The sequence below is a fragment of the Pezoporus wallicus genome, unplaced genomic scaffold, assembly GCF_028554395.1.
Source record: "Pezoporus wallicus isolate ANWC-B61680 ecotype Strahan unplaced genomic scaffold, APGP_CSIRO_Pwel_v1 contig_5485, whole genome shotgun sequence".
NCBI classification, from domain to species: domain Eukaryota; kingdom Metazoa; phylum Chordata; class Aves; order Psittaciformes; family Psittacidae; genus Pezoporus; species Pezoporus wallicus.
In genome coordinates, this window is record NW_026641550.1 from 4,801,135 (window position 1) to 4,817,155 (window position 16,021).

Consider the following 16,021-nt stretch of genomic DNA (forward strand, 5'->3'; position numbering starts at 1 on the left):
GCACACACTCTATTCTTTGAGTTACCCCCTGTTGTTAACATACACGCTCTCTTCTTAGAACTCCCTTTAATGATCCCATATGACTCAACTCTGGCAGCTGAACTAAGTCATCTTATGCAAATTGACATAAACATAATGTATTCTTCCACATTACTCCCATTGTTGGTTTTTCCTGCACACGCACTTGCCTTTTGTGTTTTTCTTTCTTCCCCTCTCTGCAGTCAGGTCTGGTTTGTCTCTGCAACACTCACTGCTCCAGGGCTCCCAAGAGGGGTTCAAAGGCCTTGCCCCACGAGGAGCTGCTGGGAAGCTGTCTGAGCACAGCCCTAGGAGGCAGGAGAGACAGGAGGGCAGCAGCAGCAGTCAGGTCACCCTCCTCTCCCAGTCCCCACGTGGACAATGTGAAGTACCTCCATGTGCCCTGCTCAGGTCCCCAGCTGGAGTGCAGGACATCAGGAAAAGCTGCCGCAACCACATTCATGCACCTTATGTCCAAGCATTTTCCCCAAGTACCTCTGCACCCTCAGACAAAACTAACATGGCAGACAAAACTAACACCAGAGGCAACGTAGGCCCACTGATGAACGGGATGGGTGCCCTGGTGACAGAAGATACAGAGACGGCAGAGTTACTGAATGCCTTCTTTGTCTCTGTCTACTCTGCTGCAGGCAGTCCTGAAGAGCTCTGTACCCCTGAGACCTTAGATGAAGTCAGGTCAATGGAGAGGTTTGCCTTAGTCGATGAGGAATGGGTTACAGACCGGTTGAGCAATCTGGACATCCATAAATCCATGGGTCCAGATGGGATGCACCTGCGGGTGCTGAGGGAACTGGCGGAAGTCATTGCTAGACCACTCTCCATCATCTTTACCAAGTCTTGGGAAACGGGAGAGGTGCCTGAGGACTGGAGGAAAGCAAATGTCACTCCAGTCTCCAAAAAGGGCAAGAAGGAGGATCCGGGTAACTGTAGACCGGTCAGCCTCACCTCCATCCCTGGGAAAGTGATGGAACACCTTATCCTTGGTGCCATCTTAAGGCATATCAAGGATAAGAGGGTTATGAGGGGCAGTCAACATGGCTTCACCAAGGGGAAATCATGCTTGACCAATCTCTTAGCCTTTTATGAGGAAATAACACGGTGGATGGATGATGGCAGAGCGGTGGATGTGGTCTACCTTGACTTCAGCAAAGCGTTTGACACAGTCTCCCACAGCATCCTCACAGCTAAATTGAGGAAGTGTGGACTGGATGATCAGGTAGTGAGGTGGACTGCGAACTGGCTGAAGGAGAGAAGCCAGAGAGTTGTAGTCTATGGGGCAGAGTCTAGTTGGAGGCCTGTAACTAGTGGAGTGCCTCAAGGGTCAGTACTGGGACCAGTATTATTTAATATATTCATCAATGATTTAGATGAGGGAATTGAGTGTACTATCAGCAAGTTTGCTGATGACACTAAGCTGGGAGGAGTGGCTGACACGTCAGAAGGCTGTGCTGCCATCCAGCGAGACCTGGAGAGGCTGGAGAGTTGGGCAGGGAATAACTTGATGAAATATAACAAGGGAAAGTGTAGAGTCCTGCATCTGGGCAGGAACAACTCCAGGTTCCAGTATAGCTGGGGAACGACCTGTTAGAGAGCAGTGTAGAGGAGAGGGACCTGGGGGTCCTAGTGGACGTCAGGATGACCATGAGCCGACACTGTGCCCTTGTGGCCAAGAAGGCCAATGGCATCCTGGGGTGTATTAGAAGGGGGGTGCTTAGTAGGTCAAGAGAGGTCCTCCTTCCCCTCTACTCTGCCCTGGTGAGACCGCATCTGGAATATTGTGTCCAGTTCTGGGCCCCTCAGTTCAAGAAGGACAGGGACCTGCTGGAGAGAGTCCAGTGCAGGGCAACAAAGATGATGAAGGGAGTGGAGCATCTCCCTTATGAGGAAAGACTGAGGGAGCTGGGACTCTATAGTTTGGAGAAGAGGAGACTGAGGGGTGACCTTATTAGTGTCTATAAATATATAAAGGGGGAGTGTCACGAGGACGGAGCCAGGCTCTACTCAGTGGCAAACAATGATAGGACAAGGGGTAATGGGTACAAACTGGAACACAAGAGGTTCCACTTAAACTTGAGAAGAAACTTCTTCTCAGTGAGGGTGACGGAACACTGGAACAGGCTGCCCAGGGAGGCTGTGGAGTCTCCTTCCCTGGAGACATTCAAAACCTGCCTGGACACATTCCTGTGTAACATTATCTAGGTGTTCCTGCTCCGGCAGGGGGATTGGACTAGATGATCTTTCGAGGTCCCTTCCAATCTCTAGCATACTGTGATAACTAGCAGACCCTTCCGTCCCCCTCTGCCTTCAGCAGGGTCACCTCTCCCAGCAGTCTCCCATTCCGACATGTCAGGAGAGCACTATGTGGCCCAAGAACAGCATGTACGGCACCAATATCAAAGGAAGGCAGGTGCCAGCAGCAAGGTGCTGGCTGTCCACTGACTGCTCCTTCCAGATGCTGTAGAAACTGGGTCTCATTAAGCACACTGATAATTTTACTGGTTCATGTAGCAGTGATTAGGTCTTTGCTGGAAGAAGTTGCTTCTTACATAGAGGGAGAAGTGAAAGAAGCAAATCCATAGCAAAGCTCTCCCTTCATCTAACCATGGGAGAGGCCCCAGCTCAAGCCCTATACGCGTGATGAACGGGTGCCAGCAAAGCTGCTGTACAGCAGCACAGCCCTGCGAAGGATGCACTTTTACCACCTCTCACAGCACTCAAGCAGAGCAGTCCTGGGGAACAGCTGGACCAGCCGACAAACAACAAACAGCCCTCAAGTGCTGCAAGCACGAATCTCTTCTCCCAGCTGGCCCCTTGCCACCCCCATCCTGCTGGAGCTCAGTGCTCCCCTGCCCTTGACTGGCCTCCGCACCATGTCAGAGGACACAGCCTCAAGCACAGAGCCCACTCACTGATGGAGAGGCAGGCAGAGGGGCTCGCTTCCCTACCTCCACAGAACTAACATGCTGAACCGTAACATGAGGCTTCATTTTTATGGCTCCCGATCTGCAAACTGAACAGGTTGCTCTTGGCAGACACAAACAAGAGCACTCAACTACTCCTGCCAGGACTGCACATCTGAAAACCTGCTCGCCCAAGCAGAGATTAGGTTTTAAGATGATGAGGAAACATAAGGGAAAACAAAAAACAGCCACCTACAACAACAACAGAAAAAAAACCAGGAAAGGTGAAACAATAGGAGAAAAGCCTAGATAAAAGTTAGGTTTGAGGTCACTAGAGCTTGGATGCCAGTTAGACACCCGTGGACTGAAGACCCCAGCACCTCATCTGTCCCACTGGGGCCAGCTCAGCACTGCTGCTGCTGCACACCAACACACAGACTGTCCAGCCACAGAACAGGCAAATTTCAGCAACAGCAGCATTAACAGCTGTACCACTTGGCTGGAGACAACAGGCAGAAAAAAAAACATGCAAGCATGGAAGTCTGTGTGAGGGACCCAACATCAGTGAAGTTACTGACCCACTTGTTAAAAAAAAGAGATGATTTGTGGGATGTCACTCTTCATAAATAGTATTAGTAAGATGGACATTTCACCAGGGAAACTTATATCAGAACACCTGAAACTAACTAATTTTTCCTCCAAAAGCTACATGTGATGCAGTCTGAAACTTCAGCTTAGAGAAACCCCCTATGTTACTATAGGAAACATTATGCAGTTGCAAGGAGAGAGAAGGATAAAGTTTTCCCACAGCTACTCTGAGCCTCCACCCTGCCTGCCAGAGTCTTCCTGCAGCCAAGCTCCCCAATGCACATACCAGGGAGATGCAGGGCAATGCAAAGACAATACAGCTCAGAAGCAGGGGAGATGGGTGTAAAACCCAGCTGCTGCTGCATTCACCCAGCGTGAGGGACTCTGGCTGCTGCCCAGAGCATCCCTCTTACCACTCTGAAACTATTGCCCCAGAGAAGCCGTAGACTGCTGCCTGCCTGGTTATACCAAAACTTGTGGGTGACACAGGATGGAAGCCGCGGGGCCTGTCACATTTTAGTTGTTTGCATTCATAGCCTGAGCAAAGCTAGAAACTTACATTCCATTCCAATTATGCTTTTAAAATGGCCCTATGCCACTGTAGCGCCACTGGCACTGCAACACTGCATAACTAAGCTCACATTGGTAGCAGATGCACCGCAAGGCTTCTGCAGCTAAAGACCATCAGGAGCAACATCTCCTCCAAGCAACAGCTAAACATGCAAAGTATTAGCTCAGGAAGACTGAATACAATACACCAGCAAACAGATGCATTCCCCTCTCCAGGCACTGCTGAGAGCAGAGTGAGAGAGTTTAGTCAAGCCTCAGCCCCCCAAAGAAGCAGATATCAAATGCAAGTCTTCCCTTGGTCTTTCCTGTTGAATATCTCACTGTCCACACTATCTGGAGCTCCTAGGGAGACCAAGGGAAAAAACCTACAAATGGGAACAAATGCAGTTAAAAAAATCCCTCAAAGCTTTCTCAATAGCCAGTTGGCTGAGCTAGTCTCACAGTCCTGAACTATCTCCTCTAGTATCCAGAGCACTGCTCTGAAGCACCTTCAGTACACCCTCTGAAGTCCTGTTCCTAGGCCCTGACCCACAGACTCCATTTCAGACCCAACTAAGCAAGCAGAGGGATGTTCAGGCACGCTCACATGGGGAAATCCAACAGCTCCCAAGGCAGCTTCCCTGATAGCGTTGGTATCCAGGATGAAGAACAGCTGCTGGAGACGGCAAGAGTCTCTTGCCTTTCGCAACATGCAGCAACACAGACTGCCACAAACATATGTGCTCACCTGGGCTTAAGTTTGTTAGCCAAGATCCAGGAAAAGTCAATTACTCACTAATTGGCCAGTCCTCCCGGCTTTCTCAAAGTCTGGTGTTTTGGCACATGCACAGATCTCAAGAAGGCAAGACTGCAAAGTTATCAACTGTGCCTGCTGATGGATTGTGCTAATCCATGGTCAGCATTGGGAAAGGATTTTTCATGGGAGAAATAAGGAAAAAGACCAGGCAGTCTCTTGCTTGGAGGCATCACGCTAACCCTTTTGCAGAAACTTCCTGCAGCCTCCGTTTGAGAAGCTAGAGATCCTGCAATTTTCCCATTCTGGATAGAACATGGGCACATCTTCAGGCAGGTGTGAGCACTGGGTTGCTGCTTTCAAGTTCTGCCACCAAGCAGCTATTCCAGCATCCCTGCTGAGTTTTAAAGTATACTTACTGCTATGTGCACTTGATAGCCCCGCTAAAGCTCAGGCAAGGGAAAGGAATGACAAGAAAGGATTATGTTTATGTTGAATATCACAGCCCAGACTTGCAGCTTTGAGTTTGCCTGTTGGACAGTCATGAGGCTCAGCGTGGCAGTGGCTTGAGACATCACTCTGGCATTTACAAACTGGGCTCTGGGCTGACAAGCTCAGCCTGAGAGGTCCCATGTGAGAAGTAACCCATGATGCAAGATGGAAAGTGTTTGCTCTGAAAAGTATGATTTCATGGGTGGTTTTATTTTTTTTTGCTTTTGTCATGTAATCCTGGGGTATTCCTGGAAAGGTCTGTGGAAAACCAAGACAGACGTATAATTTTCAGTGATTTCTGGTTTCCAAAACCTAAAGTTTTCAGATTGGAAGAACTGTAGAGCTTGAAATAGAAAGGAGCTGCCATGTAGGCACCAGGCTCGAAGGCCATTGGAAAATGTACTTGCAAGGGCAATCCTTCTCAGAGGCCATCAACACCTACAGGGCCGGTAGCATCCCCAGGAGGAGTCACAGGCCCTGCAGACAAGCATGACAGAGTGATGATAGGGTGGATAGCATCAGCTGCAGGGTCACCCCGGAGCAAAAATGTTAACCCACTTGCTGGGAGACCAGAGGAGGTGTTTTATGAGGGTGATACGGCTTGTGTTTGTCAACTGGAAGGATGGATCAGGCTGAGGCGAGTGTTTAAGGCAACACTTGCCCCGTGCAGAAGGGGATGTGGGCATGCAGATAGCTGTTATAAACACACAGGTTAAGGTAAACAATGTTTTTGGTAATCTCAAAAACAAGAGGAGTTTAAAATCCAGGGATTTGGTTAAAAACAACCCTGAAATAAAAGGCTGTTGAAGAAAAAAGTGGTAATGGGTTAAAACTTAAACAGTAGAGATTCAGGTTAGATATAGGGAAGAAATTCTTTACCATGAGAGTGGTGAGGCACTGGAACAGACTTCCACAACAGGAAGGTGTGGCTACCCCATCCCTGGCAGTGTTCATCAAGGCCAGGCTAGATGGGGCTTTGAGCAACCTGGTCTAGTGGAAGGTGTCCCTGCCCATGGGTAGGGGATTTGAACTAGATGATCTTAAGGTCCTTTCCAACCCTAACCGTTCTATGATTCTATAGGAACTGGGAGAAAAAATGCACATTGAAGCTGGAATGAAATCAGATTTGAATCCATCAATTTTTTTCCCCTTCTCAGGGCTGGTCAGAAGATATTTGGGTTGGCAGGAGTAGTGGCAAGTGCCAATTCTCCATACACACGAAGAGGATGACTGAATGTGGCAATTAGTTCCTGTTTCTGGCAATTAGCTCCTGTTTCTGCTGAAGAACAAGTGAGCATGGAAGATCCGACCACCCAGGAGTCACAGGGCCTCTGGACTTCCTGCTCTGCTGAAAATTGTTCACATTCATCTGATACGGAATTTCAAAAATTGGAGAGAAATTCAGAAACATCAAACTTTGCTTGGAAAATGCTTGTAGGGGTTTTTCTTCAAAGTTGCCAGGTGAGGAGCTGGCAGTTCGCTCGTCTGCCCAGTGGAGCGCTGGGCAGTTTGCCCATCCCTGGCAGCTGGTATGCTGGCAGGGCACCAGGCATGTGGGCTGCCAGCAGCTGGTGTCCATCATGAGTTTGTCAGAACTGACACATTCCCACCGCAAAGCAAGATGCTCTGAAAGAGAAGTGCCGTGCTGGAAACCTTCTGCCTGCTGCAGTACTTCACTTGTGTTACCGTGCAGACTGATGTGTTGCCACTGCTTTGTTGCACATTCACAGAATAAGATCAGAACCTTGGCCACAGAAAACAATAAATAAAATGGCTGTATTTAAGTGGAATAACATCAGTGCTGAATTTACTCAACTCTAACCAAACTAATGGGGGGGGGGGTTGTTCAAGGATGTGTCACCCAGGTGGAAAACCCTACCTTTGGGTGCTGAGTAATCGTAGATAAGCTGGAAATATTTACTAGTAAACATCACCATAACATGTGATGCTTACAAACACAGCTGTGATTGTCTCTCGTAGGCACTGCAGGATGTGGGTGTGTGAGAAAACTAAGGCGCATCTGAAGGCGTGCAACCTGAAATTGCATGGCAGGGTGTAGTGTTTCATGATGTCTTTCAGAAGCACAGAGCAGGAGGCCTAATTCTGCTGCAGGGACAGGTAGGGTTGAGGGAGCAATGGAAGAGAAAGTGGGCTCTGAAGCAGCAGACTTTTCTTCATGCAGCTTTCCATGAGTGTCCCTCCCCACCCCAGCCTAGGGTAGGTCAGGCTGCTCCTGGTCATGGTCTTCACCAGTTTTCGCATGGGAACAGATTTTAGTAACCGTGCACCCCACCTGAAGAGAGCAGAAACCACCACCACTGCGGTATCTGCATGCCACTGCAGCAGCACCCAGGAGCTAACACAAAGCCTGCCCCACTCCCTTTGAAAGGATTTTAATGTCTTATACTTTTTGAGAAAATAAATAAGAGTTAAGATTCTGATCCTACCTCTTCTACACTTGTCCATTCTCAATATTCCCATTACGCACCCCAGATGCATTTGAATTCTTCCCATAATTTTTCTATGTTCATCTTTTAAAGGCAGTAAAGGATTACAAGACGAGACAATGTTTTTACACTATTTTTTTTAATGTTGCACATACTGCATTTTATAACATTAGAAGAAAACACAAACCCAAAATAAACCTGACAGAAAATAAATATATTCTTTTTATGAATGTATGCAGAGAGTGCAAAAAATCGCATCTGTAAAACATTTAAATGCTGAATCATACAACAAAAAAATTACAAAAGCACTTACTTCTTTATACATGTTAGCTTTCCTCTCATAAACACGAATATATTTTAACAAATCTTACAAAGATCAAACCCTTTTGCCCTTCACCAGGAGAGAAGTGGTGAAGAAAGTGTATTACCTGGAGGAAAAGAAAACAAACAGATAAACAAAATGTAAGCCTAAGCAGGTACCAGGGAAATGAATACCTAGATGCTGAGTAGGAATTCACCCTTGTGTGCTGCAGTGCAGGAGATGAACCCCCTGAGAAGAAGGGACAGCCCTGTGAAGAGCAGCATGATTCCTCCTGATGAGACAAAGATGCTCTTTGCTGCGCCACTCACCCTTGCAGACCAATCAAGCCTCTCTCCTGCTTCTCTCCATCCAAGGCTACACCCAAAAGCTGCACTAGTCCATCTGGGAGACCTTAAACTTGAAAAGAGGTGGGAGCACTGCAAATACCCTGGCTAAACCCAGTGCCTCTGCCTACAGCACACAAAGCCAAGCACCTGCCTCAGATGGGGCAGCGCAAGGATCCATGACCACTGCCAGTTTGCACCAGTGCTCAGAAACACACCTCAGTGTCAGAGATGGACACTTTCAGTCACACATATTTAAAATACACAGATTTCTTCAAAACTAAACAATGCTGGGGGAGTTCTCACTAGGTGACCCTCAGTGCCTGTGGTGCTAACATCAGTGTGGTACATAACAGTTCTGCTGGCTTTACATTCACAAGACTTGCTCGTTAGGCAAAGCTAATGCTTCGACCACCTGAGCTCCAAATAACCCATCTGAGCTGAGGTTTCTTTGAAACTGAAACAGGAGAGACTGGAAAATGAAAGGAACGGAGATTTGCTGTGGAATTTTTGGGTAGATGGGTAGCTATGGTAAGGGACAGCTTGAGATAGGGCCCCTGATGAAACTCTGCGATAGAGTTGTCCACATCCATCACAGCTGTAGTGCAGCACCAGCCCAGCACTATACAACTGGCGGCACTCATAAAGCTGCCTGGATGAGTCCTTTTTGCACCATGTCCACTGCATGGGCCCCAGAAAGCTGTAAAGCTCAGGCACCTTCCTAAAATTTAAGCAACTCACGGCACATGTGCTGCAGCATCACACATTCAACCTGTCTGGGATCTCCTGGCATGTGGCCACCAGAAACTGTTCCTTCTGTTAGAAATCCAGAAGGCACAAGCAAATGACTGAAGTCCTTAATTTTCAGCCAAGAAAAGAGAAAGCTTCTTGGACTGAAAGGGAAAAAATGAGGTTGTGTCCTCTAAAAAGCTGGTCAACCTTGTCAACAGTATCATCTTGTACAGCCTGAATTGTGATGGCAAATAAAAACTACTGCTAGGTAACAGCCTTTCCTAACAACAGAAATTTGCATGACTCAACTAAATTGAGGGATCATGACAAAACCTCTGATATAAATAAAAAATAGCAGTAAACATTTACTGTGGACTGCACCAAATCATAGGAATTTACCTTGGTAGGAACACCATGACCTTCTCCACAGGAAGCAGAAGAGGAAAGGCTTCCAGGATGAATACATCTAAAATAAATCTTTCATATGATAAAAGGCAATGATACTTCAAAATTAATATTTAATATTTGCTAGCTATAAATTATATATGAATTGTATAAATTATAATTATACATTATAAAAACACATTGGTTCTGAGCAACCAGACCTTTCAGCTTCCCGTTCAACAAAATCATTCAGCTCTCACTTCATTACTTTACTAACTAGAGGACAAATAAAAATTAGACTGAAGTTTTCCAGAATCTTAGCAGTAAGTTCATCTTCCAGCATGCCACAGAAGAATCAACTCTCACTACTCTAGGAGAGGTAGAATTTCACATCTTTATTGCCAGACACATAAATTAAGAGCCTGATCCTACACACTCATGTGTGAGAGATGTCTTAAAACTGTTTTATAACTAGCACACTCTGTTCAACTGTTTAGTTTTAAAATTATCTGACTGTGTAAGTATACCCAAGAAAGAGACGCTATTTTGATTTTTATAATAAAAATATGTATATAGGATGTAGGTTGTTTTCTAGCACATTTTCAAAAGTCTGCTTGTCATAGAAGCATCTTTCCTGTCAAGCTCAAAAGTTGTAGGGCTCCTTACAATCTCTAACAAAGCAGTCCTTATTTACGTTTTCCAAGACAACTTCTTAAGTGTGAATGAGTTTGTCTAAACAAGCGAAGTCCGAAATTTCTATCTTTCCTCATTTATCCCAGCATCAAATTTCTTATTAAAACCTGGGAGAAAATTGTTGGAAGATTTTTATCTTCATACACAGAAATACACTAATTTTACTCTAAGAATTTTGGCCTGAGATAGAGGATGAAAAACACGATCATACAAGGAACTACTTTGAGAGAGATGATAGTGACTGGGAGAAGGAGATTATAGTGCAAAACAGGTTTCATATCTTTTAAGTGGTGGGCACTACAGCACAACCACTCACTGTGGTACCAGACAACACAGCAGCTAAAAGTTGATATCATTGTCCCATTATGGAAATGCAGCTGATTTCTGTCCACTTCTATATATATTCAAGCAAATACGAAGGTAATACACAATTTCTCTTAGTTCATCCAAGTAAAAATTATGTACATTTTAAACTTGCCCTTGGACTTTGTGCTGTGTTACTGGACAGTCAACAGCACACGGCATCATTAAAGCACTGCAGAAACATTAATTGTCGTTAAACCCTCATGCCCTTCTTTGGGGTATGTAACCCCATGCGCCATTAATAGATCATCAAATATTGAATGGCAGCGTTGACTGTCTCCCATGATTCTAGAATAAATACTGCAGGGAAGTACTTACGCCACAGCATGACAAATACTTTCTTTCTGTTAGCAGGTGATTTGGGGAGAAGGTTATCATCATCCTCATTTTAACACAAGGATATGAGATGCTGAGTGGGGTCCTCAGCTGTATTTGACATAGCTCCAGTGACTGCTGGGAAATTATAATGAGATATGTGGCCATGGAGATCTGTGGCCAGTTGCAGCAAAAATCCAGATTCGTTGCACTGGTCTAAGATCTTCTGTTTTCTAGAGCCCAGAAGGCTAAATGCCCCTGGTTCAGAGGGAACACAACAGTTGACACTTCTGTTCTTCAAGAGAGACTTCTGTAGATCCTGTCAATATAAAGTTAATGGCCTAAAACCCCCAAGGTCTCTCTCAGTGAGAGAGATGGAGCAAATTGGTGATGGAGCTAGGGTGGGCCTTGTGCCATAGACTCCAGCTCCTGTGCAGTACCTTGCCCTGTGTCAGTCCTGAGCTCTACCCTGGATGCTACTTACACACCAGCCACCTGCCACAGGGGAAAGAGCAGTGAAGCCTGGTACTAACATGCATCAACTACACCACACAGATAGCATTCAAGAGGATAAATTTACAGCTACATTGATTTAGAAGAGTCATGAGTAGATGGAGTCCTGTTTTTGTTTCTTTCTCCCTGATTTCTGTTAGTATTATTTGTCATAGTTGCAATAAATTTCCTATAAAGTGACTTTGATTTTTCTTATACAGTTGAAAACCAACCAACCAACCAAAAAAGCCAAAACCCAACACTGTAAAAAGATCTCTGCTAAAATGGTTCTCTGGAAACTCTGTGAGCAATATCAGCTAGTGCAAAATAGCTGCCTTCTGGAAAACAAGGCAACAGGGCCCTACTGCTCCCAGCACATGAGCACAGGTACTGCTCTACTCAGCAGAGTTAGCACATCTTCAGATGCTGACCAAGTCTTGGTCTGCTTAAAGCACCTGCTCATGTATCCCTGTGCAATGAAAAGCCAGGACACATGGTGCACTGAACACAGCCTTTTAAAGAAAATAATCTTTGTAAGACTTCTATTTTAAGCTTTGAAGTTCTAAAGTACTTCCTGAGCTTCTATCTTGGCCAACTTGTTGCATGCACACAACCAAAGGAAGGTATGCCTGCGGCTCACACTCTCCTTACCCAGCTTTAGTGTAAAGACCTCCAACTAGGCCACTGCTACCAGTCTCTGTACAGGCTCCTTAGATGCCTGGACTGGCACTCTGGCTGTCAGGTTGTGCTAACACCTGCATACTGCTTTTGGTACCTCCACCAGGCACCTAAACTGGCACCAGAAATAAAATGTGCACACAGAAAAGGTACACCTTCCTTCTGCTCTGCAGGAATTAGCCTCTGAAAGGAGTTACCCTCCACTTTAGCTAAAGGGTTAAAAATAAACTAAATAGTGTTGCTTTCCCAGACTTTACAACTATGCAGGTGTGAAATGCTGTTACAAAATATTATCTTTCAAACCAATTAAACAAATTCTCACTTTACCAAGAGATCTGCATTAATTTTACACAGCATTTAAAGAACAAACAAAGGTTAAATTAGTATTACAATTTAAATGGTGACCTTGTGTCCATTAGTGTATTCAGGGTAGGACAACTGCCTTCAGTTTCATGGAAGAACTTGGCAGTTTCATTAACGCAGCAGTATTAATGAAGAAAACATGACACTTTCATTCCAATAGGCATTTTAGCAAAAACAAGCCAGGGGAAACTGAGGGGACACAGAAAGAAACCAGATTTGTAGAGGGTGCATTGGACATACACAAGACCATAAAACATGAACAATCCATGAATTTAACATGCAAAGGATACTGGTACATTGCAATGCTGGTTATGGTTAAAGAGACTATACAGCTCCTATATCTTTGCCCTTGACGCTTCATTAAAGTAAGACTCTGAACTTCAAGTTCATAAATAAAATGGAAATTACAGTAGTGCCATAAAAACATAGGTAGAAAAATAGTGCAAAGCCAAGGGCTGGACACTTCAATCTGTCACAAGTACCCGCAAGCACTACTATTAGTGCTCTTAAAGAAAACACATACAGAAAACATTCTCTATTTTTTATAAATGGCAGTTGCCTGCATTGCACTCTGCATTTAGAATGTACTGACTACCTCTCCGCTTCCCTTCGAAGCTGTGGATGGAGAATAAATATAGCCTTTCACACAGGTGAGCCCTGCCTGCCCTCCAGTCACGACTGGTAGCAAAGTCAGACAGTATTTATAAAAGAAATCAATTAAAAAGTAAACCAGACAATATCATTTAAGGCCTCTGTTCCTGCTAGTCTGCTCAACAGACCACACTTTCTTAAAATAAGAACATCTTCCACTTCTGTTACAGTAACCAGAGAGCAAAGTTACACAAAAAAGAGGTCACATATATGGCTGCCAAGAAGGCAAAGCTCCTGAGGCTCGGCCAAACGCAACAGCAAAGATGCCCTTCACAGGACTCTTCGAGTGCCTCACACTGCAGATAGAGGAAGGAGGGCAGATCAGCGGAGGGTGAGCCCAGCATGCTGCTCAGGCTGAGCACCTCATTTAAACCTTGCTGCCCTTATTGAAAGGGGGGTGGAATTACAACCGATTACATAGTGCAAACTCAGATCAGCTCCCACAGATAAAAAATGCACAGATGGGAGTCTAGAACAAAAGCCACCACCAGCCAGGGTTGTGAGGAGCACCAGCCATTAAGGAAATAAACTCCAGGGAGCAGAGTCTGACATCAGCTAGTCCTGAGTGAGCCTGGAGTAATGCCAGCTTTTCAGTGAGGATTTGGTGAACTTACACAGGTGTAACTGATACCAGAGTCTGAATCAGTCTGGTGGTGAGGCACCAAATTAAAATGAAGCATTCATTAAATGACAGCCTTTCAGATTTAGAGCAAGTAAAAATCATCGGAAACAGAGTTTGTTAACCTCGAGTGGGACAGAAGAAACAGCCACCAAGGGACAGAGCTTATATTTACACAGCATTTCTCAAGTATTCGCTTCAGCAGGTCCATAACATTTTAAAGGAGGGTTTGGCTTAGCCTGGTCTGTGTAACTTTTTAACAGGGTTCCTGCTGCTGCCTCATGTAAACTGTTGAAAAAACATATTCTATCCATGCCCATGTGGCCACTCTACACAGGCACAACCAGAATTCCAATACTGTGCACAAAATAGGAACCATATCATAGCCTTTCTTAACATATTAGCCTCACGTAAGTTTGCTGCTCGCAGGTTACTGACAAAAGGCATGCTCAATGGCAGGGAAATATGCATACTTCTGATATTTCAAGGTAGATGTCATGTTTGATCTGACAAAAATACCAGCTTTCTCAAGGTAGTCCAGACTCTCAAAAGAGAGTGTTACCTTAGTTAGAAATAGTTTTGTTGGGTTTTAGTTCTGTAATGGATTTCAATTGCATAAATCAAATTGATTGCAATGCCAAAAGAAATGCCATGGCAGCCAATTGACAGGAAGCTGTCAAAAAATATTTTCTTAAGAGTTTGCTATCTTTAATGGGACACAAGCTAACAGACAAAGGAACTTAATCAAGCTTTTCCCTCTCCCTCTTTCGAAAAATAACCCAAACTTTTTGAGAGTCTGAGCGTCACCGAGAACCAACAGAAAGCATGAAAGTAATGACTGGGTCTGCACAGGTGGAGTAATACTGCAGGATCAAGTCATGTGCAGCTGATGGAAGATAGTAAAGTTCTAGCAGTCTCAAAAGCTGTCTCATTTAAGGGTACACACTACTGAATGGTGTCCCATTTTCCTTTTAGAAAGCAAAAACCTACACCATATCTACTGCATGATAATCTAGACTTTTCCCACACTGGGACTTGTTAGTGATAAAGTAGCCTGTAAGGAATAGGCACTTATCCCAAGAATTGGCGTAGAAGAGTATTATTTGGCAGGTATGGCACCAAAATACAACCATTGTGCTTTCTCACAAAAAATAGGCTCTGCAAATGGAGGCTCAGAGAGACACAGAGTTTTAGGTTGTTGGTGGGCTGTGTTTCTTCTTTTTGCTTCGGTAAGATTTGCAAATGCAGCAGATGATGCACGGAGATGCCACAAGCAGCAAGGGAGAGGTCACCAATGCTATTATACCTAGTCCAACGAGGATCCCCACAACCTGAAAGACATGGCGGTGAATAATATGTTTTTAGCTGACATGGTACATAAAATATACATATGCATGCACAGGCACAGCAGAGATCTCAAAAAGAAAGATAAAAACATAAAAATAATCATCTTTATCCTTCACTGAAGGGTAAAATCACTTTGCTTCCTGCGTGCATGAGAGCTCGGCTCAGCTGACTAGGAACGCACCTGCGTTCTGTTCCACATCACCGAAGCCCGTGAGTGGCCCAGCTTGTTTCTGCAAGGGCCTCTGTCGTAATGTCGCAAGAAGATATCGTTCTGAAAAACAAAAGTAGAAGCTGTAAGAACAGGTTACAGTACTGCAGGGAGAGGTTCAAGACTGGACTGGAAATACAACCTTCCCGATGCTGCGTTAAAATTACCAGCTGCCAGCAGACTAGCTCATCCCACTTCCAAATAATTACCTTGAGAGACTTTTTGCAGTTTCAGAAAGTGTGGTGTGTGTAGGACCTGAGATATTTTATAGAACCTTTCACCCCCACTTTTAAAAACCACAAGTATATGTGTTGCACCTACTGCACATCTGTAATCTGGTGGTGATAAAGGGGCAAAGTAAATAGCAGATACTTCCGAAAACTAGCAACCTGAGGAATCATCTTTCTGAGTACTTCTACCTTCTGTTCTCCTGCTGTCCCTACACCTTATAGACATTTCCTTCTTAAGCTTAACAGGAAAATTAAAAAAGAGAAATCCCTGTTTCCTTGTTCTTTTTCCACTGATGCTTACGAAATGATCCATTTTTACTTTAGAAAGTGACTAATGCCCTGTGTTACCCTCCCTTAGCCAGCTGTGCTGTAACCTGCTGCTCCTTCCTCTTTCATTTTAAAGCCCTGCTCTTTGGCTCTGCAGGTAGTACCTTCACCTATGCCAGGAGCTCCTGTAACCCTGCATATTTAGAAAAACCACATTTAAATCACCCTACAGCTTCCTTCTTCTTCCTCATTTTGAACTGATGAA

General features: G+C 44.8%; 1 protein-coding gene across 2 annotated transcripts in view; it reads right to left on the reverse strand.

Annotated features, from left to right (window-relative positions):
* Positions 1–14,876: 14,876 nt before the first annotated feature.
* RNF144B (ring finger protein 144B) overlaps positions 14,877–16,021 on the reverse strand; it is a 66,634-nt gene continuing 65,489 nt past the window's right edge. For both annotated transcript variants that reach the window (XM_057424349.1, XM_057424348.1), the window contains exons 7-8: positions 15,233–15,322; positions 14,877–15,035 (exon numbers count right to left, since the gene is read on the reverse strand). In XM_057424349.1, the coding sequence (XP_057280332.1) occupies positions 14,895–15,035; positions 15,233–15,322 (231 nt within the window). In that variant the 3' untranslated portion in view covers positions 14,877–14,894. The remainder of the gene's footprint in view (positions 15,036–15,232; positions 15,323–16,021) is intronic.